Source organism: Anticarsia gemmatalis, chromosome 26, assembly GCF_050436995.1.
Source record: "Anticarsia gemmatalis isolate Benzon Research Colony breed Stoneville strain chromosome 26, ilAntGemm2 primary, whole genome shotgun sequence".
Classification (NCBI taxonomy): Eukaryota; Metazoa; Arthropoda; class Insecta; order Lepidoptera; family Erebidae; genus Anticarsia; species Anticarsia gemmatalis.
Window position 1 is genome coordinate 8,503,291 of NC_134770.1, and position 25,700 is coordinate 8,528,990.

Below are 25,700 nucleotides of genomic sequence, written 5' to 3' on the forward strand. Positions count from 1 at the left end.
AATAGAATATTTTGACAACTTTTATATGTTTTCCTGATCCCAGCTAGTTCCCATATAGGTAGGCAGGGACAAAATGAACACTGCTCACATTAAACTCTACAAATATAAAGGGTTTTTGCTTCATCCACGTCCATACATACTCGTTATAGTTCCTTTAAATGTATTACAAAAGCTTTTGTCCCCATTCAATCTAACTTTATTAAATAAATAGTCACCAGTTCACTAATCCTCGAACTACAATCTAATCCATTAAATAAAGTAGCATTTACATAAATACAATCTACTTAAAACTCACCCCCAAAATAAGGGTCCCCTTAAAATTTCACCCCTCACTTTACGTATAAAATCAAATTGTTTCAGTCTGCTTCACTCGAGAATCGAACCGGGACCCTCGAGGACCCTCTTCGTATTATAGTAGGATTATCTGTTCTTGACAATTTGATAGATCTGTTTGTGTGTTCTTATCTCGGGAAATTGATGAAAGGATCAAATATGGTTAATTTATTAGAACTGGACTATCTGATGGGGAGAATCTTTTACTCATTAACTTAAAGTGTTTCAAGATGTTTTTGAGATTTAATTTTAAACTCAACTCGGGAAGAAATTTATTCGACCTTACTGACAATTTTGTAAACATTTAATCCGTCAGAGAATTGAACCCACAATCCCCACGTGCAGTAGTATGGTGCCTACTATTACCAGTATTACACAAATTTCTTCTTTTACGGCTACTTGTGTTAATAAGATTATCCTTCAAAACACTGACTCATAATAAGCACTATAAAACTGTGGTTGTCGATATCATACACGCTACATACACATCTCTATAAAAACATAATTCTTTCTATTTCCAAAAATACAAAAAAATAAATCACATAACATTAAGAGACAACAGGCAAAGAAAACGGTCGCATTAAGAGCGAGATTGCATTTAACTATCATGCGAAGATAAATCGTACTTCCTTGCCCCCTTTTCAACCCCTACTTCACCCCCTATTCTCTCATCGCCCCCTATATTCGTCTTCCGCTACAAATCACGTGTAACTCAATGAGAATGGCCCTCTAAGGTACAACGCGCACTGGGCGCTCGTGCGTTTTAATTTCTATTTTTGGGTCAAATAAGACGTATGGTTTTTTTTTGTTTCGATTGAAATGTTTAGGGTGGGATTTGGGGTGCGTTTAATGATCGTGTTACGTCTTAAAAGAAAATAAGTATCTAGTGTTTTTTTTTTCGAAGGCTTTTTCATACACTTTTGCGAAGTGAGGTAACATTTAGACTATTGGCTCAATATTTCAGACATGTTAAAATAATTGATGTACGATTGCGTATTCTTTTTGCTTTTCAGAGTTACAAAAATACGGTTAGTTTAAGAAACTCATGCGTCAATATCAATGATTAAATTAGGTCAAGGTTTTTGACATTCTGTCTAACAAGTCTCTTTTTGGCATTTGCTATGCAAATAAGTGGTATTTTTAGCTTATATACTTCAAAATACATGACCACAATTCATACGAGTCACGTACAATTTAATTTGTCATCAACTAGTTATCTCACATTTGTCTTTAGTGCGTAATATCTCTAAGGGGTTGCGTGTAATTCAACCCCTAAACATTTGAGCGTTCGCAGTATTTTGTTAAATTACACCCGTTAGTTCTCTCAATAGCGTTAATGAAGTACATTTAGCGTATCTTTTATACGCGTAGTACTGCTGACGGATTAAATTAGTTATATTTTAGTCAGACGATGTTATTACTAGAGGGCAAAGATTAAAAGAATTTTGGACAAAGAGCTACTAAGAATTATAGGGTGCCTAGTTTTTCTTTTGTGTTGGTTAATTTTACAGCGAAGTTTTCGTCTAATAATCTGTTGTGGAACATACAATTATGTTATGTCTAATTTCAGTGAAAAAATAAATGAACTGTTTACTAAGTCACAATATCTACTGAGACTGTTCGATCTTGGCTAAATTCAGTTTAGACTCATATGCATACATAAAATCACGCTTTTTTACCCATAGGGATAAGCAGTGACCAAATAACGCCGCTTAGTACGATGCTTACAAACTTTCCTTGCCTCATTAACATCTATACATGTTGTCATCAATTCTTTCAAGTCCACAATTCTATTTACATAGTACAACCAAGTTCAAAGTTCAATTGTACTAAAACTGTGTATAATACAACAAAATGAGAACCATTTTGATACTAAAATTGTGTTTTTGATTGCCGAATGAACATAAAATAAACGACTTTAATATTCAAAGGTTTACCTTTAACATTCAAAAACCCTTTATAATATCAATTATAAATAGCTGAAACACCCCGAAATATACAACAAAATCCAAACAGTAAATAAGTGAAAACTATCAGGATTCCTTTCTATTGTGTTGGAGGGTTGTACATGAACAATGGGGGTTAATGTCAGCCATTGTCCGCGTGGCTATTGTTAATACGGGCTTATTTTTAATATTAAATATAAAAGCGATTGAAAAATACAGGTTTTGATTTAATTAATGAGTTTAAGAGTGTTTGTTTTAGACTAGTTTTTATTTTTCTATACCTCGACTTTTCTAGGGGTGGAATAAGAAATTATATTTTCTCTGTTTGAAAATTGTATTTTTTAGACGATAATACAGCGTCTTAGACTTTTAATATCTTGTTTTTTTAAGATTTACAAGTTATTTATTAATTACAATAAAAAAATTTGCCTCATGAAAATTTAAAAACATCCCCAAGGGGCGGAGTGATTGTAGTCGAAGACACCATGGCATGGCATACCAAGCATGATCGTCAAATAAAGAAAGCTACTGCATTTTATTATATAAATTTTGAACTGCTCATTTACAAATAAAATCATGCCTTTTTCTTATAAGGGTAGGCAAAGACCAAAGAACTTGGTAAGATCCTTACAAACATCCCTCGAACTCATTCACATCCATAAATCCTATCCTAATCCTATACTGTTTAATTACTGTTTAATATCATATCATCAAAGTGGTCAGTTCAAAACCATTCCATTCAATTCCCAAATACAAAAACACCCGTTTTCAACCCCTCAAACCGTTAGGTCAAAGTCCACTAAAGTCGGTATGTAAGTGAACCAAGTGACCCAATGCCAATAATCTTCATATTCAAACTAGTTTCGCTCGCACAATATAGTGGATCCCTCATAATCTGCGCGTCCTGCTTCCATATACCTTACGGTATTTATTTCTTATCCCGAGGGCTTGAGGGTTAGGGGACGAGCCTTTTAATCCCCTAGTACAAGATTGATGGTAAGTCAGTAAGGGTGGTAAGGGGTGGAGTTCAGTAGGCGGATAGTATGCCGCAAACTATTTGTAACGTGCAATGGTTTGCCTTGTTTTTGTTTTGTTTATTTCCCTGTTCTGTTTTTATGACTGAATTCCTGACCTGATTTTGATCTAATTAGTCACGGCTTTTAAGACTTGAATTAGACAGCAGTTCACTGCTTTTGTCAAGGCCGTATGTCCCAAACGTTACCGAAATATGTATTTTCAAAACAATACGTCGTCCAAACTAAAGATGAACCTAGCATCTTTGTCCCTCGATAGATTAGTTCACAAATTATCTTTTATCAAAGCCATATTAACTGTTGTTCACTCACATTATGTGGCGCGGCAGGTTTAACTTAGAGTCTGTCAGCAAAATGTTTGCTTTATAAGACAGTAGACTAAATAAGTAAGTGTGTATAGTTGGATATGTCGCGGAAAGTTGGCCATTTTCACGCTCCGGAGGGCACGGCCAATCGTTTTTGTATTGATTTAAAGCTTATAAATGCATAGGGTCTAAGCTTCGTTAGATACATTGTCAGGGGACCGTGGCACTTAAGGAAAGTGCTATCCTTGTTTATCTAAAAATAACTATTTTATCCCCACTTTTATACAAATCTTTTATTTTCTTCTACTGCTACTTTATTATCAAGTATATTGTTTGATTTAATAAAATCTTACATCAATCCAGCTTTCAGAACTATTTGGCGAGAATTAAGTAAGGTATTTACTGGTTTTATAGTTCTTAACAAGTAATAATTCATAATTTTTGAATTTAAACTAGAATTCGGTACACATTATGTATATGTGCAAGTTCATTTTGTAACTACCGTAGTCACCATGCTTTCATGTTAATATTCCTACATATTATGATAGTATGATACTCAAATGAATGAAAATACGTCCACTTCCTGTAGGGAGTCGGGTCATTACTGAAATACGAGTACATAGTCAGCTTGAAACCATGGTCACATGTAACATGTACCAAAACTTAGGGAAATAATGCATGATTGCATCATTTCTCAAATAATATTAGACAAGATTTGAATTCCATTACACATTTTAACAAAATTTTGAAACACTAAATTCAGAATTTCTACAGGACTATAATAGAGCCCATAATTTCCAACGAGAACCGCAAGGTAGCATCCAATCTAAAGATAATATCCCCCGAAATGTATGTCCAACTACCTCCAATAATTTAGTTGGATCAGGGGCTGCCATTAAATAAATGTATTTCAGTATTTATTTACCAACGAATTACGGCCACAGTCCACAAATATTGGCTCCAATATTGGTCCTGGAATCATGATCAATATTCAGGGTATAACTGGATTGTATTGCAATTTATTGAGGTTGTATTGCCTAGTGGTATTTTGTATTGATGTTTATATAAGATTTAGGGATATATAAAATTGTTTTATACCCAAGATTTCGTATATAAAATTTTGTTCAGTCATTTTTATTTTTGAAACGATTTATATTTTTATACAGCCTCTTAAATATGTCCAGTTTAAATAAATAGTTATACTAGCAGCAAAAATGTCTCGATATATTTTTAACAAATTGAAATAGCAGTACCAAAGCAGAAGGACATCGTATTTTCGAGTTCAAAAATGTATTGCTACCAATTCCGAGTTTAATAGATGTGAAATCGCAAAGTGATAGTTTACTAAACATTTAAGTTTAATGTCATCAACTTCTTCAAGTAATAAAACAACTCATGAAAAGTTAATTTCTTGCATATGGATCTACACATATTTTACAGCCATGTGGTAAAATTTCAAAATTTTCAAATATTTTATAGTAAAAATTGTACAACATTAAAAATAGACTATTCTCTTCTACATAGATGATTGATACAAAACATTTCCATGTCCCACTACTAGGCTCCTATACAACCCCTCTTTCAGCCTCACTGTGTGATTGTGAATCAAAATTACACAACCACAACCCATAAACCCAGATCCCTCCACACAAAGCTGTCAAATAACTCAGTTATAGGAGTAAAACAACAGTGGGACATAACCGGACATGTATACAGCAAGGCCGGTTAAAGGTCCGGATAGAAGGCCTCCGAGGTCACGGATATGATTAGTGATCTGTGGACGTTTGGACTTGTATGACATTGTATGGTTGGGGTTGAATTTGGGGTGTAAGGTTTGAATATTAGTTTTGATAATTAATATTAACATTTAAAAAGAGCAAGCCGTGAGTTTCTTGCCGTTTCTTCTCATGAGCAACAGCTTTTCCGAAATGGTAAAAAAATATTTTGACGATTGCAAATAGGTACTTGTTACAGTTAATGAAATAAAGCATATTTGACTTTGAGTTTGATAATTTTTAGATCATTATTTCTAGGCTCACTTAAGACGCTGTAGTCATGAGGTATTTAAACTAGTAAAAAATATTGTCTTTAATTATTTATCTACTTACTGAGTTCTCTTTTGTAATTGTCTACGATATTTGCTTTAAGAGAATTGTATCTATACATATGGTTACGTAATTACCCATAGCGAATCTTGCAGAATATACTCGAATTATTGTTTTTTACAAACGAAAACCCATGATCTGCTATTTAAGACACTAAGACATGTCAAAAAAGTGCTGTTCCAAGTGTAAAAAAAAATACAAAAAAATCAATATGCTCAATTTCGGATATCCTAATATGACATGGCAAAAATACGCAAAATCACAGCATCAAAAAATCGAAAAAAAGATCTTCGAAAAATTCAATTTGAAATCAGGGAAGCATACGTTATATCCTAAATGCAAAGGGATGAGTTCCATAATTATGTTATGTTCGGACACGAGGGTGTAAGGGGTGAATATTTACGAGCTACGCTTTTTACTGTCGTTAACTACCCTTAAATACTGATGAAATTGCTCTCATGGAGATAACCTTATATTATATAGTTGATTATGTTATAATATAATTAAATTATTAGTCATCTAGCTTCAGCCCTTATTGTGTAAGCGTGGAAAAGTTTCCGGGATAAAAAGTACCTCATAATTTTATCCGGGTTATGAACTAAAAATTAAGAATATCTTGATAATAATAATATTAGCTTTACCAAAATCCATACAGTATTAGCCTGAAAAAGTAACAAATAAACGTCCATCCTTCCAATTTTCAGTTGCAGTCCAGTAGAAAACGGTTTAAAGAAAGTATTAGGCAACATTAAAAAATTTTCATCACATTTTAATTCTTCATTTATTATTAAGTAGCTTGACGTTTAAACATGACTTTTTGGTTCTATAAACATGAGCAGATTTTTGACTTAACCGAAGAAAATAACAATTTGCTAGAAATCTTGGTAATTCCAAGTAACTCTGCCTCACCCCCATGGGTACAAGTAAAATTATGTACGTATCAAACTTTAACGTTGTTCAACCTTTAGTAATGTACAAAATTTGTCTTTACAACTCTACGCCGAACAATGTACCTTGATACTTTTTTGCTACAGAAAATTCAACCCTTTATCCACATGTTAGGGTTGAAATTGTATTGAAGGGTGGAATATAGGTGTTTGGAACTCCACTCATACATCTTATTCTAAAAGTAATAATAGAGTAACGTAGTGGAATATATCAGGAAGTTTTTTGCTGTGACCTTCGTATCGACTGCTGATTATAAGAGGGAAAGTTGTTGGGCTTTTTGTTTAGAATATTTTCAATAGTGGGTTGAAATACGGTTTTATTGTAAGACTCTGAGTATGTTTTAAGTCATGTGTAGCCTGATTGCTAAAAGGTAGTCGTGAATAATAGTGGATTCGATTCGTAAATAGATTATTTAGCAATTTCTCAATAAATGTTTAATATCTTATGCTATCTATCGACTTTGCACACGGTATTTGGTACGAAAACATCATTGTATTTTTTTGGGAATTTTATGAAGCTTTGTGTTGGTTTAAATACTAAAAAACATTCACAATTATTTCATAACGAAATATGAAACTATTAGCAATTTCACTACAAGTATTATCATTTAATCATACCCTCATATTTTTATTTACATTCATAAATCTCACCATACACCTAAATTAACATTGACTTACCCTTTCATCGCCGCCATCTTTGTTCCACCCCTTGCCAACACATTTACGAAAATCTTCCAAAATAAACTTAATAACAACCCCTCAAATTCCAGTTTGTTTTCAAGGTCACACTTCAAGGTCGAAAGTATCCTTTGTAATAATAAATGGAATAGTTTCGGCAAGTATTCCGAGTGGGGAGACTTTTATTTGCGGTCATTTTGACCCAAGTAGGGTTAATTGTGGGGACGATATTACGAGGTTTAATTGTACGTTTGATAGTTTCGATTGCTTTGTGTTTAAAGGTCATTTAAGGTGGGAATTGGCTATATAAATTCTTCATTCATGCCTTTTTCTTTGGAAAATTATTTTTTTTCTAACAGCGCTATGTTGCCTGATTTATACTGAACACTTTTTAGGATATAATCAAACATGAATTATTTACCTACATTTCATAGCGCTTTAGTCAGGTTGCAATGATTAGTCTCACTGATAAACGATATCAATTGTAATAAAGATCTTTACAAGTTCTATGTTATAGACATAATGTGACCAAATCATTATCAAATCACTTATTAATATTTATAAGTTTCAATAATTATCGTACGTACGTACAGTCTATTTGCGCCAGTTTAGAAGATAGGCAACAAAACAACAAGGTCTCTTTTTGATTTGCTAAAGACTAACAAAGTATTAACTACTAGTTTATTTTATTTTACCTGAACCCTAAAGGCTACTTCACCCCTTCAAAGTAAAGCCTTCGTCCAGTCATCCAGGCTCCATACATCAGCCAGGAGTGAGCGTCAGTATCAGCCTCTACGTGACGTAACACCGGATTATCTTTATTTATCGCAACACACACAATCCCTACTGAAAAATAGTTACAGCCATTTTAACAAAATTCCTTATTTTATTTATTTTGTTAGTTTTTTTGGATAGCCTTTTTGGGAAAACTTTTTTAAATGTATTATTTTGCGAAGAAATTTTGTTGCAAAATTTTTTTTTGCGAAAATTTCGTGGAATTTAATTCAGCAGTTCAAAAGTAAAGAAATGATTGCTTTTTAACTATTGATACTGGAACTTGCACTGGTCAGGGACGTCTCTACATATGTTATGGATCTGTTTAATTATAGAATAGAGGCTTTTGGGCCTACCATTCCGACTTACCCGAGCCTCTACAGCCTAACTAGCCAATTCGTTCCCTACAGCTGCAGTGTTAAAAGGAATTGCTGAGATAAATAGGCAGTCGTTTACGTATAATTCTGAATTACTGTTTTACTTTATTAAAGACTTTTGCAAACAAATCAAAGGGAGCATAACTGACGGTAAGATTTTTAAAACAGAAATCTCAATAACACTTTTATAATGCTCAAATCAAATTAAATTTAGCAACTCGTAGTCACCAGCAACTTTCAACACATAAAAGTATTTCCCATATTTTTATCGAAATAACCACAAACTTTTACCAGAAATATCAATAAAAACATCAAAATAACTCAATTGGAAGTTGAATATTACGCGAATTGGCCGGAATATTCGGTAAATTTAATATAAAACATATATGAATCGTTCTCCCTCAGGCTACGGTTATTAACATGTGACTGTACTGTTCGCAAATTATTCACATTTAAATATTGCATTTATCCCCTTAATTTAAGGTCGAAAATCGTTTAATTTACACTTACTCTGTGTACACTGCGATATAAAACTTAATTCATTATTAAAGTAAATTTTAAGTAAATTTTATTATCATTTTTATCGTGGTTTATGAAGCAGTGGTATTTTATTGAGCTCTGAAACCGATACTTATGTTATTCGAAATTATTTAACACCCACTACCGAATCCAAAAATAATAATTATAATTAAATATGTTGTTTTTTTTTCGGATTCGGTCAGGTTATTATTTAATTAATGAGTAATCTTGAGTCTAGTATGTTAGTGGTCAACTTAGCATCAAACTTTATTAAAGTCAGCCGAATGATTGAATATATTATACTACTTGAAAACAACTGAAATTTTAGTACAGCTTCAGTAGAAGCTAAAAGAACACCAAGCTAAGGAATGTCCTCGTCATAGGTTGCTTTACTCAATTACTAACTTACACAACGAACTATGAGTGTCTTTACTAAGCTCTATCATTTCAAATAAATTAGTCTGTTTATAACAGAAATCTTGAGATTTAAAAAATAAACAAAAGGCTATCAAACTCAATTCTTTTCAAGCATATTTCAGTAAAAACATAACACAAAAGGTATGTTTATTCACCCGTGAAAACATAAAAGTTTGCAGTTCTTTTGATCAAAATAAATTACAGGCAGAAACTATTCATAAAAATAATATGGATAATAAAAGAAATTACAGGGAGCATAAATATATAATAAGTGCAAATAAAAAGTTTTTCTTTTATGACCTTGCTGACCTTTGAGAGGTCAAACTTTCCCCCCTAAAATCAAGTCTTTTATAAAACGGACCTTTTGTTGACAAAGTTCATATTGTTTTGTACATTCATTTTATTAGCAAGTCAAAGACCTTTGTTTTCAATCTCGATATCCATTACAAAAGTATTTAGAAAATCATGTTTGGAGTTATTAAAATTGTATTTAGTTAAGGTAGAATTAACTAAAATTGTTTTTGATTAGACCAAATATTGACCTTTATTTCCAAATTGATTTGAATAACAAATTAGAACCAATATGAAAAATATAGAGCCCTGTGATAAGTAGGAACTATAATAGTAAAGTTCAAAGGTAACTGTATATTATATACCTGTCAATGAACATTTAGTCATTAGTCAATAAATTAGCTTAATGTCATGTTCTTTCCAATTTAACCAAAAATCACCGATTTATATACTGAGAAAGGTTTTTGAAGACATAAAACATATGTGGTTCTGTATGACAAGATGTATGGATGTGAATGAAGCAATGAAAATGTCATTGTGTAAAAATCATAAATATAAATACTTTGGTCTCCGCCTGCTATTATGGAAATAAGGCGTGGTTTTATGTATGAATGTATGTAAAGTAAGTTCGTTGATTAATTATTTCCGAATGAACGCTTCAGTAACAACCAGAAAATTAAACAAATCTTTTCTGTGAGAGCAATTTCATCATAATTATAAAACATAATACAAAATTCTTGATCATACACACAGATTATCAAAGATTAAAGTATTCTCATTGGATCTTTTGATCCGATTCAAGTTAAAGAGAACTTTTATGAGCGATCAAAGTGAATTACAAGAATTTGTTTAAATTCATCAAATAACTGCGGCTTGGGAAAATCTACTGAGTAATTTTTTCTTCAAACGGTACAAGTTAATGTATTTTTTTAATCAGTAAAGGTGGGTCTACGCTGTAGCAACCGAGCACAAGTCTAGCATATATGCGACTGCCGCGCAAGAGGTCTCGGTTTCGAATCCCGGGTCGGACCTTCAACCGGACTATGAGAGTTAAGGAATAGAGAGTGTACCTGTTTATCGTCACACACTTGGCCACTATAAACATTGTTCTCCACGGTTGTTTGGTTGCTGTAGCCGAAATCGGCCAAGGCGACAATTTAGTACAAATTCCTTTATCCTGGGCTGGTTGAGAAGCCGCGAACCAACACGGTTCTTAAATATTTGAGCTTGGTTTGTGCTTTACTCCTGTTCAGTCGTACTCGGCTTTGCTGCAGACCCACCTTAACGTTACATGAGCAAGTACTTTTCCTTTTATGTTTTTCTATGATTTTGTGCCGACTAATTATGTTCCTTATGTGAATCCTCTTTGGGTAAGGGTAATATTTTGTCTGTTTCATCTTCCAACGATTACCCCCGAGCTTCTTTATAAACGGAATTTTGAAACAATTTTAGGGTAATTATGATATGGTCTGATTATAACTCGGTTATGAAAAGAAGAGTGTTTTGAGAGCGGAGTTCGTTAAAACTGGTTATATTTCTGGATTGAAATAAGCGAAAATATATTTTTGTAGTAACGCACTGAGTAGGTTTGATTCCCAATCTATTTGCGTGCGTGAGCGGTTATTGATTCAGATTAATCTTGACGTGATATTGAATTGCACTTATATAATAAGAGGTGTCTTTGTATCAAACCTTAGACCTTACCATGTTCTAGTTATCTAATCTAACTATTATAAAGACCCGCTTTGTATTTATGTAAGTCATTTCTACGAGAAGTTACTAATTGGAAGATATCTTGTACCTAATAGACATAGGCTAACCATAGGAAAACTGGAGCAAGTTTCTGAACATCAGTTAAGGCAATAACATAACTTATAAAACTCGAGCAAAGCAATAAGTGTCTCTATAACCAAATTACTTAGCGGATTGAGAGCAATCCTCTGCCAACTTCAATCGCATTATACAGTCAATGCGACTGATCGCACAGCTGCCGCACATTTAACCACTGAACGACGCGTCATATTAATAAAGCAATAAAATTTAACTGCCCCATTTTACCCGTACCCTGTTGAACTTTACCCTACAATAATTTGCAACCAGTACAATACATAGGTAGGAAATTGTAAAATAAAATTGGGTACTCGTTTCATAAATTTCATTTGACCCTCCCGCACGGAACCCTCGCAATATTAAATCTGTGTTGCCATGTTTAATAATCGTACATATATTTGATAATATTTAATTTCGTAAATGTAATTTTTATGGAGATTGGGACGAAAATAAAAATGTAGAGCGATATTTTTTTCTATTTATTTTTATTTGGGACGAATTGGCTTGTAAATTGATGACCTAAATTGAAAGAAGTGGGGCAACACGCTTGGGGTTACAGGTTGCAATTCCGCACGGACAAATATTATATTTAATTTACAGTTCCCACAGGGGTGACACTTTAAATTCCGAGAGCCGCGGTTGATTTCCGCCTGACGTGTTTATTCTTTTATTCTCCATCTTTGTTGAATAAAAATATTTTTCTGTGAATTATGTTTTTCTTCCTTCTTCGTTTCGTAATTGAAAATAAGGAAAAAAACGTTAGCTTTAAAGTAGTGAAGTAATATGAGAGTTGTCACGCCACTGCAGTTTAAACAAGGCAATCAGTTTTTCAGCAAAAATGATAATTTACGTACTAAAACATCTATGTAATAACCCCGTAATATCCCAGAAATAACAAAATAGGCAACACAATTCATGTTCCAAATATCTTGCAAAAATTATCATGATTGGCATGCGTATATACATTGTAGATGATTAAGGCCAATGATTATGATTCAACTTTAGCAACAATAAATATAAAACATCATCCTTTCCACATCTCAAGGAAAACCGCAGTACCTCAAGATCTAAAAACAATGGCTGCAAGGTCACAAAGACTGCTATAAAGCTCAGCGGTACCATGTTTCAAGCAGAAGAAAGTGTATCGCGCCCCGGAGAGTAATACTCGGTGACTGGCTATAGCAGAACTTTAATTAACCAGATGTACTAACGAAGGTTTTGTGGCTTGTGACGGAAGCTGGCTGTTTTGTGTGTTTTCGACTATTTTTTTGTTCTAGAGTAGTGCTTTTTCTTAGTGATGTTGTGGCTGTTATGGTTCGAGTGGTATAGTAAGTGATTCTAAGTTACGAGGTCTTGACTTTCTTAAGTGATTTGGGCAAATTGCTATATAAGGTGTTTTCAATTACTGTTCGAATTTTCTTTAAATTATAATGATGTTTGAATACATGGTCATTGCGGCAATAGATTTGTAATATTTTATTGCCTGCGACGATTATTGAAAACAGCAAAAAGGCTAAAAGGGGCATTTCAATACCAAATACCTCTGCCTCCACCTATATACCTACACGAAATTTGACACTACATAGAAAAATGAAAAGTATAGTTTCAGTAAAATTATATTGCATTACGATGGTTACAACAAGAATTGTATTAATGGATTTTACAGAGCTTGGTAAAATCCTAGACGATTTCTAAATGAATTTAACTCTTTATTCCCTAACTGTACGTCAGCAGCAAATCTACTCGGTGTATAATTAATGGCTCATAGGCGGATACCAATCGCTAATCAATCAAGTACCGTCACTGTCTGAAACAGTACACCCTTTCGTCAAGGCTTGAGCTTATTTTATATAGATTTTATAGATACATTTACATCAATGATATAGTTAAATTATTATATATCTTGGTAGTTAAAGAATCCCTATGGATGCCTCTATTTGCTATCAATAAATTGTATTTATTTACTGGCTGTGCCCGGGACTGTTTGTGTGTATGTCGTATAAATAAATCGTTTGCATTAATTGCAGTGATAGCCGAGTGGTATAAGTTGGTACTGGTATAGGTTCAAACCCGAGGCAACACAATGAATTACTTTTCAATGCTATGCGTTGTGTGTATTAGAAATAATAATCACAACGGAGAAGGAAAACATGGTGATGCAACTTTTCATGCCTGAGAATTCTTTAGAACAGTTCTTGAAAAGTTTAGTGCTATAACGGTAATAAAGTACCTACATAGACAGTCTAACAATCATAGTATTAGAATGGATAACCTCACGTGTTTTACTCTCGTGGAGGAGTATCAAAATTCCCTTACTTGTGGCTGACAATTGTGAGCTCATGTAGTAGGAGGCAAGGAAAGACAAATACTGGGACATAACAAAACTCCAGGCTTCAATCCATACTAATATTATAAGTAAATGCGAAAGTAACTCTGTCTGTCTGTCTGTTACTCAATCACGCCTAAACTGCTGAACCAGTTTGCATGAAATTTGGTATGGAGATATTTTGATACCCGAGAAAGGACATAGGCTACTTTTTACGCCGGGTAAATGGCATTTCCATGGGATAATTCAGGTGGCGGACGAAGTTGCGAGTAAAATAGTTGAGAATATTCCAACAAATATTCGGAGACCAACATGCCCAACCTGGAAACGTAACACAGCTCATATTTATAACATCAGCTAAATGAGAACTGCAAAATGAAATAAACACATTTTGGTAACAATAGTCCATCACCTGCATTGAGGCACATTCAGCTACATTCAGGTACATTCAGGTACCCGCATGATGCAAACAAAGGTGACGCTACGAAACATACAATTTCGGTTCGTCTCAGTGTGTACGTGAAATTGAATATCGCGGTGGACGGCCACGGACGTCCCATAGATCACGCCGAGATTGTTACAACTATGTAGACTGTGGAGTTGGCAGACATTTTTGGTAATTAAACTTTTCAGGTACATGACTGAAGCGCTTATTGCTAGTGGAATATCTGTTCACGAACTGTGAGTAAGCAGCTTTGGCGCCGACATGCTACAGATGGGTAAACGCATTGTGGTATTGGAGCTAAACATCTGCGTGTATTGGAGGGCATGTTTGAGGTTGATATCTATTAAGATAAAAGTCAGTAAGCCATGTCTTTTCGGGAGGCTTATACAACTTGACAGTTTGAAACCCTGTTGACTTGACTTGACATTGAATTGATTAATAGAGGTACATAAATTAGGTCTAGTCTAAGTTTCTGAAGTGGTGGTTGGTGTGCAATATCATCTCATACCATCTCTAGCGAGAAAATCTTGTATGAAAGAACATAGCACAATTTTTATTCACTGAGAATAAAAATAAACAGAATGAAAGGAAAGCGGCCCTAGTATGAACACTGTGAGACTGGGACTTAAAATCCTAAGAAAAACTTCATTGCCAAAAATTCTAGTTCCCCAGTTTCAGTGGTAGTACCACACTGTACAGAGATGGCGACACTAAAAAATCTCCGAAAGCTTTTAAGCTCACGTCACCGTGGTTCGGAACTGTTCGGGACATTTCGGAACTGTTCGGCCCCACTGATTGGCGGACACACACGAGCGATATTAAAAACTAATACCGCGGACATTTTTGGAAGGTTTTTTAAGGCTTGCATAGATTGTGTGGTTTTTTCTAATGCTTGTTTTAGATTGAGTTTTATTTTTTGATTATGACAGGCTTTTGATGTCTTGTTTGTTAGTTTGTTGGGGGGTTTCAAAGGCTAGCTTGTATTGGTCGTTTAAGGTTGGTAAACAATTAATTTGGTATGGCCAATTTGATAGATTGCAGTATCATTTTATGTTTTACAAACATATTATTAGTACCTTATTGTAAAGGTTTTGCTATACTTGGGCTATTTTAAACGTGCGAAATACGTCACGCCATATTATTGGGCTCTCTCGCTCGCACTAACACACTGTCTCATTCTTGTCATTATTTTAATTGTGACTCAGTTCGCACGTTTGTAATGGCCAGAGTATAGTCTAAAATAATTATTGTTCTGTTTTGTTTCTGATTTATAGAGTTGCTTATTAGATAAAAATAGTTCAAATAATATTTAATGAATAATTTTGTTTATATGGCTGGCCGCTAACTAGCTGACACTTATGGGTATAAGTGTCAGCTAGTTAGCGGCCAGCGGAGGTATACTAAATTCTGAATTCAAAAGCAAACTGTATTTTTTTTATACAATTACTTTATTTTGGAAATACTCAGAATCAATTATTAAAATTTAGATACAGCGTGAATGCCAAGGCCCTCTACTAAGTTGCCGGACTACAACACATAATTTATAATTTTCAGATGCATCTCATCAACCACCGAGCGTCTCACCCACAGCGTGTGACCCGCTGGTCTGCTCACACCAGTTTATTTCGCAGCGCAAGTGGAAACATTGCAACGGTCATGCACTGACTAGTTGGGCATTTTGGGAAGTATTCTGATTCTGTATAACGAAGTATATTTTGTATTCGATGTGTATTTTGGAAGTTGAGGTGTAGTGATACTGCTTACGCTGTACTAAATTGAGGAGTAAGCGTAATGATATTGCTTTCACTGTACCGAAGGTCGTGGGTTCGATTCTCACATGGTATGAATAAGTTGCAAATATATTTTCTGGTTTGTTCTTTAAGAAAATCTGACGTTTAGGTATTTTAAAAGATTCGTGTGATAGTCCAATAATTTTGTGCCCAATATGGATTACTCCTGAGTTCACCATGCCGAATTAGCGCAGGTTTGTGCTGAAAGTATTTGAAAGCGAAATCTTTGAATATAAAACCGTCAGTCGTGCTAGATTCCCTTCATATAATTTTCTTTACCATGCCAACAAATGGTCAATATTTCACATATTTTTACGGTCAATGCGACCCATTACATGCACTAATACATAGGAATCAATACTAAAACCTAAATAACATCACCAAAACATTTCCATACCTAACAACCAATTTATTTGATAATTCTCCAAATAATTTCGCAGCCAAATATTCTAGTCGAACCTATTTATATCCATCTCACTCGCGCACACGCGTGTACTCGGTGGTGTGAACGAGACGTCAATAAAAGCCGCCCGTCACCTGTCAGGTTAGATCCGCATGAATTTTGTAATGACACACAATTGACATGTTGACGGTGATGTACTAAAAATACGATGATTCAATGAACTTGGTAAAAACAACACGTTTTAAGGAATATCTTGGTAATCATTTTAGAGGAAATATTAAAGAAAATGGACATAACTAAGTTTTTGTAGTATCGTGGTTTGCAAACGTATTAAAAAAAATCTATCTTAAATGCGTTGAGAATTTTCAGGTTAATGATACCTTACTTGCTGCTTCACGTTTCATTATTAGTGTTAGGCATTTTATCAAAAGTTGATGATTTGACTGGAAGTAAAATACCGTATTATTTATAAAATAATGATCTACGCCCCTAGTGTGTATAACAGGAACTATTTTTCCCAGTAGTTTCTTACTTTCTAGCCTAAAGCACACACTGTTAATACGCGCTACGCTCTGTCTATTGGTAAAAACAGCATGTAAATCCATTCAGTAGATTTTGAGTATATCGCTAACAAACAGACAGACAGACAAACTCGGTGTGAAGACTCTGTATTATACGTAGTGACGATACAATAATTAATTACATAAATATTGATTAACAATTAAACAAAATGGTGATTATTATAACAGGATTATTGGATGCGATTAATTTAATGTTTATCTTTTGAATACAAAAACACATGCTTTTGTTCCTGGTGAAATTATTTGTATTCAATGTACAAAATGGATAATTAAACATTGTAAATGAGTAGAATAATAATTAATTTTGATTCTATTATTAAATTTGTTTTTGTCACTGATGAAGTATGTGGTGTTTAAACGATATAATGACAAATAAAAATTGTTAACCAATTTGAAATTACTACTCAAAATTCCTAACAATTCCATTTCCAAGACTAAACCGTCAGATTATTTGAAAAACTATTTTTAGGTTTAACATGCCTTTGCCCGCAGCGTAGCTCGAGAGGAATCCGTCTGCTACAATAAGTTTTATATCTAAAGTTTCTTCTTTTTATGTATTAGATAAGCGATCTATCAGAAAATCAATTATTACTTAAACTATTACATTCAAACCTATGATGACCCAAGTCAGGGACGAAAAAAAAAATATTTTAGTAAAATAATAAACATATAATTTACCTCTTTCAGCCGCAGCATGTCCGCTCCCAGCGACGGCCAAGACGAGAATGATCAAGTAAACAGCTTTCAACGCCATCTCGTGTCAGCAGCTCGCACTAATCACACCATTACCACACAAACACTTCACTACGATAGTCACTTCACACACGGATTCCTTTAAAACATATTTCAGTCGGATTTCGTTCCTGAAAAAGAGAGAAAATAATATTTTAGTTCGTTGTATATTTAGGTAAATGAGTCAAATATGGCCAGCCGAAAAATATGGCCACATCGCACACTTGCGACGATAATGTGAAATTTCGAAAACCTCAATTTTGCAGTATACCATTTCTAAACTTTTGATCGTCGCTAGTGCTACACTGCGATAGTTGCGTCACTTTCTCTCGTTACTCCATTTTTGGAGTAAAATATATGGCGTTTTTATAGAATAAAGAGCGCATTCAGGCGGTTTAGAAGAAGTAGAAATAAAAATTTTGAATTTATCGAATTATCACATTGTCGTCGTAAGTGAGCGATATACCATTACTCCAAACCACATGCATGTTTCACTTTAACCGACACTAGGCGACTAGCAGGCCCTGGAAGTATTGACAGATACGCCGTTCGGATGTTCAATAATAGCGCCAATTTATGGTCGCGTTACAATATTTCATGCTTGGAATAATGCTGTATGGCCATATTTTTCGACTGGCCATATTTGACCTTAATTGAAACTGAAATACGTCACAGAGGGAATTGTCTTGAAACGTTAATTATTTGTCGATCAAAGTTCGTTGAGCTGTGAAATTGAATTTATAAAACTATCCGATCTCGTCGAAGCTAAATAATTTTCGTAAACATTTTCATTTTGTAAAATAGTTTCATATTTTAGTTACTTACTTAAAGTAAAAAGTCGGAATATTATTGAGACAGTTCGCCATGGATGTTGTTCTATACAATGAAATGAAGATATTTATTGAACATGTAACTAGTCGAACAAATTAGCAGTAATTGTAAGTAAGACTCTACCGTAACTATAGTCCTACAACTTAGTAGTAAGCCTTGTGTTCAAGTTTCGTGGCTAGCACAGGTATACAAAAATGTATTATTATTATATAACTACTTATAATCCATACTTCCATACTAATATTAACTCTGTCTGTCTGACTGTCTGTCTGTTACTCAATCACGCCTAAACTACTGAACCAATTTGCATGAAATTTGGTATGGAGATATTTCGATACCTGAGAAAGAACATAGGGTACTTTTTACCCCGAAAAGATGACGCATAATGGGAAAATTAAGGTGGCGGACGAAGTCGCGGGTAAAAGCTAGTAGATTTATAAAATTTCCAATACGAAAGCAACCCCAAAAATCCACCAGTAAATCATCCAAATAGATAAAACACAAGAACTTTAGTTAAAATAAACTTTTATTTAAACTAAGCAGTTGAGGGCTGATGCCAAACAAAGCGAACTTTCCTCATTATAATATTTGTACGCGTAAACAGTGTTTTTGTTCGAAACTCCACGACGAGTATAGTTAATTTAATTTACTACAAAACCAATAGAGGGCGTTTTAAATCCCCGTGTACTTATACTTTGAGTTTTAAAGACGCTTATGTATTGAGCAAACAGTTTGCTAGTGAAATATATTTATGCTTGACTTTCAAGATAATAATATTATTATGTGACTAAGCAATAATAAAGACTTTTGAAACATGAAATGTTATTACAAATGCCAAATTGGTTTTACACGTGACTTACGTACATCGGTACTGAATAAATAAGTAGTTATCTAGAATAATTACCTACTTTTCTACTTATACTTTTTTTCCTAATTATAGACACACGCAGAAATAAGCAATTTTTGTATGTTTGTAAAATCGTCGTTATACAAAACCCACTACTACCATTGCTATTATTTTTTAATAACACCCACTTACTAAATGCCATGTAACGAGACAGAAAGCATTTTACACGCACACACCTAACATAGCTAAAATACGCCACAAATCTTTTGCCTTATACGACTCAATACTAATAGTTCAAAATTTCCACCTCACAACTTTGCCCACTCACCTCACCTTCCTATTTTAACATCAAATCAAATCATTTCTATATTAAATACTTTATAATTGAACCTCACTAGATTGCTCAATGAATTGTTATAAATTTCTTTCATGCCCATAATAATTTCACCTCAAAATAGTTTTTGATTAATATTAATTGTGAAAAGCTGGGATTATATCGTATTAAAGCTTTAACTAAATTGCCTCGAATATTATATTAAAATTTTAGTGCTTTATTTTCTAATTTGTTTCGGATGGAAACTTATTAAAGATATTTTAGTTGTTTACGTCAATGCTCGGTTGAATTGGCCTAGATTTTGGCAAATGATATCGTTTTAGTGTCTTTAAGTATTTGCGCTAGTTTGTTATTATATTTCTGTCTTTATTCCATCATATTTTTTTGTCTTAATGGTGGTTGTCTATGACAATTATCTATTGTAGGAGTACAGTAGTATTTCACGTGAATGCTGCGCAGAGGTCCCCGGTTTGACTCCCAGTTAGGCTTAAAGATTTAGATTTTATTGTTTATATATAGTAGGATTCCATGGTCGGCAAGAGTAGCTTAATCTCAGAGATCTATCCGCGCGGCTGTTGTTTTAAAGGAGTACTCGTTCTCCTTAAAAACATCCCGAAAGTTGTCAACTACATAAACAAGAATAAGTAAAAAGCTACACTATCAGAGATCTAGTTTGCAGTTCAAATAGAAAACTGCGACGTTCGTAACAATTTATTATTTGTTTGGGTTTGAGATGACTGGTGCATGTGTGGCGATGTGCCAACTATATAGATACATAATAAGTATGTATTATAGGTATAGCTTTTCTATTAAATAAATAGGATATTTTCTTTAAACATGGTTAGGAATCAATTAAGGTGAGGAGTTATTTTATTGTGGTACTGTGCTTGCAGGTCGTGAGTTTGATTTCCTTAACAAAATAAATATTTATGTGATCGATGAATCCATGTTTCTAATACTGTCGTTTGTGTATTATTTACGTAATATTAGATTTATCCTTTTTTTAAAACGGATTTAATAAAAACGTGTTTCGTGTTCTATTTTCAACATTTCAAATTGTAATTTCTGTCAAAATAACTGAAAATGTTTGTAAAAATCGAGACCTATAAAAATCTGATTTTCAACCCGGAAAGAGGTGTATCAAAAATATTCCAAAAGTGCGTAGTGATCGATTGTTCTGGAACGTCCCGAGTCTCGCTATAAATACCGCACTCGGTTCCGTCTACACAAATAACTGAAGCGCACGGCTATTCCTGGACATGCGAATATACGCAGATATGATCATTGAACAGCTCCTCACCTATTTTGGGAGTTAAAATATTACATATTATAAAGTGAGCTTATTTATACTGCCTCCGCGGCACTGTGATTAAGGTTACCACGCCGCTACCATTGTGTAGGGAAGTCGTGGGTTTGATTCCCACACGATTGCGTCGGGAGGTCGTGCGTTCGATTCCATTCGATTATTTGTGCGATCCACAAATAATTGTTTCAGGTTTTTTTGTACTCTGTGTCCGTTGTATGTATGTTTGTAAAAGTCCCCGCGACACAAGAGCATTTGTAGAGCGGGACTAGTCTTTTAAAAAAAGGAAAATAAAAGAATCCTCAATTTTCCTATAAAACGGCATACAAGATAATACCCTAATCTTCAAAATATCTGTGCTTGGATCCAGCTACTTACCTATTTGCTAATGTGGTATAAAGACACCCCTAATGAAATACCACTAAACGGTTACCCGTCTATGGAGTCTCCATGTCGAAAATTTTACCTCGGAACGTTTTCCAGTGACCGATAATTGTAATTGGCTCTGAGTGCCTCATTTAAATCTCTTAATTAAAACTTTAAATCGCGTTTAATAATTAATATTATAATAATTCGTGTTAATACGATCATGTATTACATAATATAATAAATAATAATCCGTGATCTCGTTAATATTGCTACTTTTATTGTGATATTTCATAGAAATAATTAAGCCCTCGATCGCGGGTAAAGCAATACAATTTAAATTTTGTAATTTTATTTTGGGCATAGCGATATGAGTTCTACTGCCACGCTGAGATCACAGGTTTGATTTCCAGGTTCGACCATAATAATAGGTTAACCTGTTGGTAGGTCATTTTATTGTTTTATTTTAAAAAATGTCTTATTAAATTGTTATTGTCAAAGATTCTCAAGCTTTCTCGCATAAATTGTTGAACAAACCAATTTGATGAATTTCAGTATAGTCGATTAAGCCAAAAATAAAAGGTTTTTAAAATCAATCCCTAAATATTTTTATAGATTATTTAGCTTTTAGGTTAACATTGTTTCAGCATTTTAGCTTTGAAAGCGTAACAGACATACACACAGACACAATTTTTTTGCAATTACATACATAATATTAATATGGATTGTATGGACCACACATGGAATATCATCTCCAAAACGCATGTACCCCACACTACCTCACAGAGACCGACACGGATGCTGTACGGTAGACAAGTGTCTGTCTGTACAAACAGTGGTCGGTGCCGTCTTTGTAACAATCCTCGGTTGCAACTCATTACCTACAACTATTGCGCGCCGGGGTTATAATTGCTTAGCTGTTCCATAGTGATGGGACATGGTGAATATCGATATGACGTGTCGATATTGTGACTCTATGGTACGGCATACTATGATATTTCTTCGTTTGTTTAGAACATTTGCATTGGCGATCGTGACATGTTTTTAGATCATTGTTATTTGTAATTTTTAACTGTAGGTTGGGCGCGTAATGACGTAAACATTTGCCAAATACTTGAATACTTTAACATGTATGGTTGTGATACATAATGTTCTTTCAGACGTCACTTCAAATTGACAAACACACGCTAGGTACGCCATATGATTTGGATAATAGTCATTGTTGCCATTACATTGTTAAAATAACCATCTGAGATTTCTAAATTTTGACATGAGTAAGCGATTTGCGTTTTTTTACTAAAAAAGAAGAACTAGTTCCTTTTGATTTTAAAGGATTTATTAAAAGATCGATTTAGTGGTTTTTTGCCTTCGTTGTGTTTTTAATTTCTTAAAGATTTTGTTGATATAATTTGTGTATACAATACTATATTATAAAATAGATTAGAAACAATGCTCATACACCATTATATGTAGATTCAAGTTAATTGATTACAATCACGATGAGATATATCGATACGATAAGCTCATGGGCATCTCTAGTTGAAGCTTGTATTTGAATACACACATCTGTGTAGATCTGTTCAAGTTAGATGCTTTGAGTTACGAGTGTGTTAGCTAATACATTACAAAAGTATTTACTACAAGTTTGTTTCACAAGACAAATTTTTAGATATCTCTAATACAGTATATACCTATTTTTTATAAAAAGTCTCACACTTATAAATTATCCTGACCTGTTTGTGGATTGCGTATCTCAGTTGGCAATTGAGTGTATGTCAAACTGATGGTGGCTTTTCAGTACACTGCTGCTTTTACGCAACGTGTTGAATACTGTAATCTTTAATACAATCGCAAACAGACGGATAGATAGACACAGTAGCTTTTTGCCCAGCAGACAGATTTATAGACAGACATAGGGATACTATTACATACTAGTAATACAATTTATCTTCTCAAAAACATTATTAAAACATTTCTTTATACCCACTGCAAAAAAATACACCAGAAATTCCGCGAAGCCTCAAAACCGAAACGTTCAAACGAATGCAAAACATCCAATAAGTTCTCGTTCAGTATGTTCACAGGTGTTCTATGTATGTATGTATGTTTGTATGTATGTATGTATGTATGTATGTATGTATGTATGTATGTATGTGAGAGAGAGGTGATAAACCTTGTGTTTGAGGAACACGCGTGCACGGTGATATTGACTCCCTTTGTGGATACGTAAGGGTTAAGAGGGGAGAGGTAGCGGATAGTTTTAGGGGTATTTTTAATAGGTATTAATCAAAAAAATTTTATATAACATAGATATATGGTACTGGCTCTTCACATAGTACAGGAGCTACAAGATACTGACTTTTTAGTGAGATTGTGGCGAAATTACAGAGATACAGTGATGTTTAACGTATTAAATTTTTATACAATTTAAAGATATTATAATAATATATATAATATTTTGACTACAAAAATGTCAACAGCACTTTATCAAACTTGGGAGCTAGCGATCAGCAGTCGTATAGATTACCGCCTTGACTACAGAGGCAGTCAATCATTTATACGACTTCAAAAACTTCTTTTATAATTTTAGTAATAAATTTTACAGAAAATCCCTTTACAATTTTTACAGGCACAATTTGTTGTTTTAAAAATATAAATTTCTTCTCAATATCGCTTCAGTCTCTACCTTGATCCAAAAAAATCCCCTAACCGTACAAATGTCGGAACAAAGCAGATATTGTCCCGAGCGCTGATCACCCCGCGAGGAGCCGAGCGTGATGATACAACCTTACACTTTCATCGACTGGGATATCGACTTTAAGCAAGATATTGACTACGATGGAAATAACCGGTTGTTTTGTTGCAAGGAAAATGAAACACTGGCTTCGTGTTGTGAAAAAATGGAAAAGTTTTGGTTCTGTTTTAAATTATGAGGAAGGGAAAATATTTCGCTGGCAGGTGGTGGGATGATGGTATCGTGAGTTATGTGAATAGTAGAGATTGGTTATATTGGCAGTTAGTAGTATCTAGTAAACTATACAATAATTGCCTATTTGATCTTAATTCTATGATAGATCTTTTGCGCGATAAAAAATCAAAGTTTACGATACTTTTTTTCAGATTCATATTTTAAAAACATAAGTATGCACAAAGGAGACAAAGTACACCTACACAATAAGTAAAATGAAAGACTACTGACTATTTAACCGACTTCAAAAAGAAGAAAGTCCTTAATTCGACCAATATATAATTTTTACTTGGTATTAAGTTTCCATTCCGACCCTAAAGCTGACGGGAGCTAAGTAAATACTTGCAAAACTAGCTAGTTCAAAAACCTTATTAGTTAGTAAAATGATTGTAAATAGTAATTAGCCAAAAGATAGTAAGAATTACTCATATTTCTTTCAGTTATATGTATATATTCATCATCATAATCACCTATGAAAAACATCTTACAATCACCTCACAGGTAATTAAGTCTTCGTAGTAAATAATATTATATAATTAATAGTAAGTGATTCATCTCCGTTATAGATGGAGTCTGTGACGATGTCAGCTTGCAGCCAACAGTTCATTACTGTTTTATTAGTGACATTCAACAAAATGTCGACGTTGATAATAATAGTATTATAATTGGTATATTTTCTTGATATTTTTTTTCTAGCTTTTGCCCGTGAAACAACGGCTGCCTGAAAACATTTTCAGTTGCTGAAAGTATGTTTCGATTTAGAGGTTTTGTGGGCTCATTTTTTTTAATCCATTTAATTATTCCTGCTGAAATAAGCATTTATCGATCACCACAAATCATTTTCATTACTTTTTTTATGTTTGTAGGAAAAAGGGTAGTCAATATTGTTCAAGACGTTAAGTCGAACACTTAACGTCTTGAATAATATTGAGCTAAAGGCAACATGGGTAAATACTTTAGTGATATTTTAGAGATCTACAAATACTATTTTCAAATCTAATTATACTTTTTGTCCGTTGTTTGTATGTTTGTAAGACACAAACTAGGATCTAAGTGCAAGAGCTATCGTAAAGAAACAAATCTTTCACATATAACATCAATTTCTCTTAACTTCATTGTTTCTGGAAAATACTAATTACTATTAAACATTATAATCTCAGTTATAAAGTGCACTGAAATAAATGAAATAATCCCATCCCGGATATTGTGTACAAAGAA

At 33.7% G+C, this 25,700-nt stretch overlaps 1 protein-coding gene across 9 annotated transcripts in view; it reads right to left on the reverse strand.

Annotated features, from left to right (window-relative positions):
* nrm (neuromusculin) overlaps positions 1–25,700 on the reverse strand; it is a 486,168-nt gene that overhangs the window by 417,545 nt on the left and 42,923 nt on the right. For all 9 annotated transcript variants that reach the window (XM_076131475.1, XM_076131476.1, XM_076131472.1 and 6 more), the window contains exon 2: positions 17,780–17,964. In XM_076131475.1, coding sequence (XP_075987590.1) covers positions 17,780–17,855 — 76 coding nt within the window. In that variant the 5' untranslated portion in view covers positions 17,856–17,964. The remainder of the gene's footprint in view (positions 1–17,779; positions 17,965–25,700) is intronic.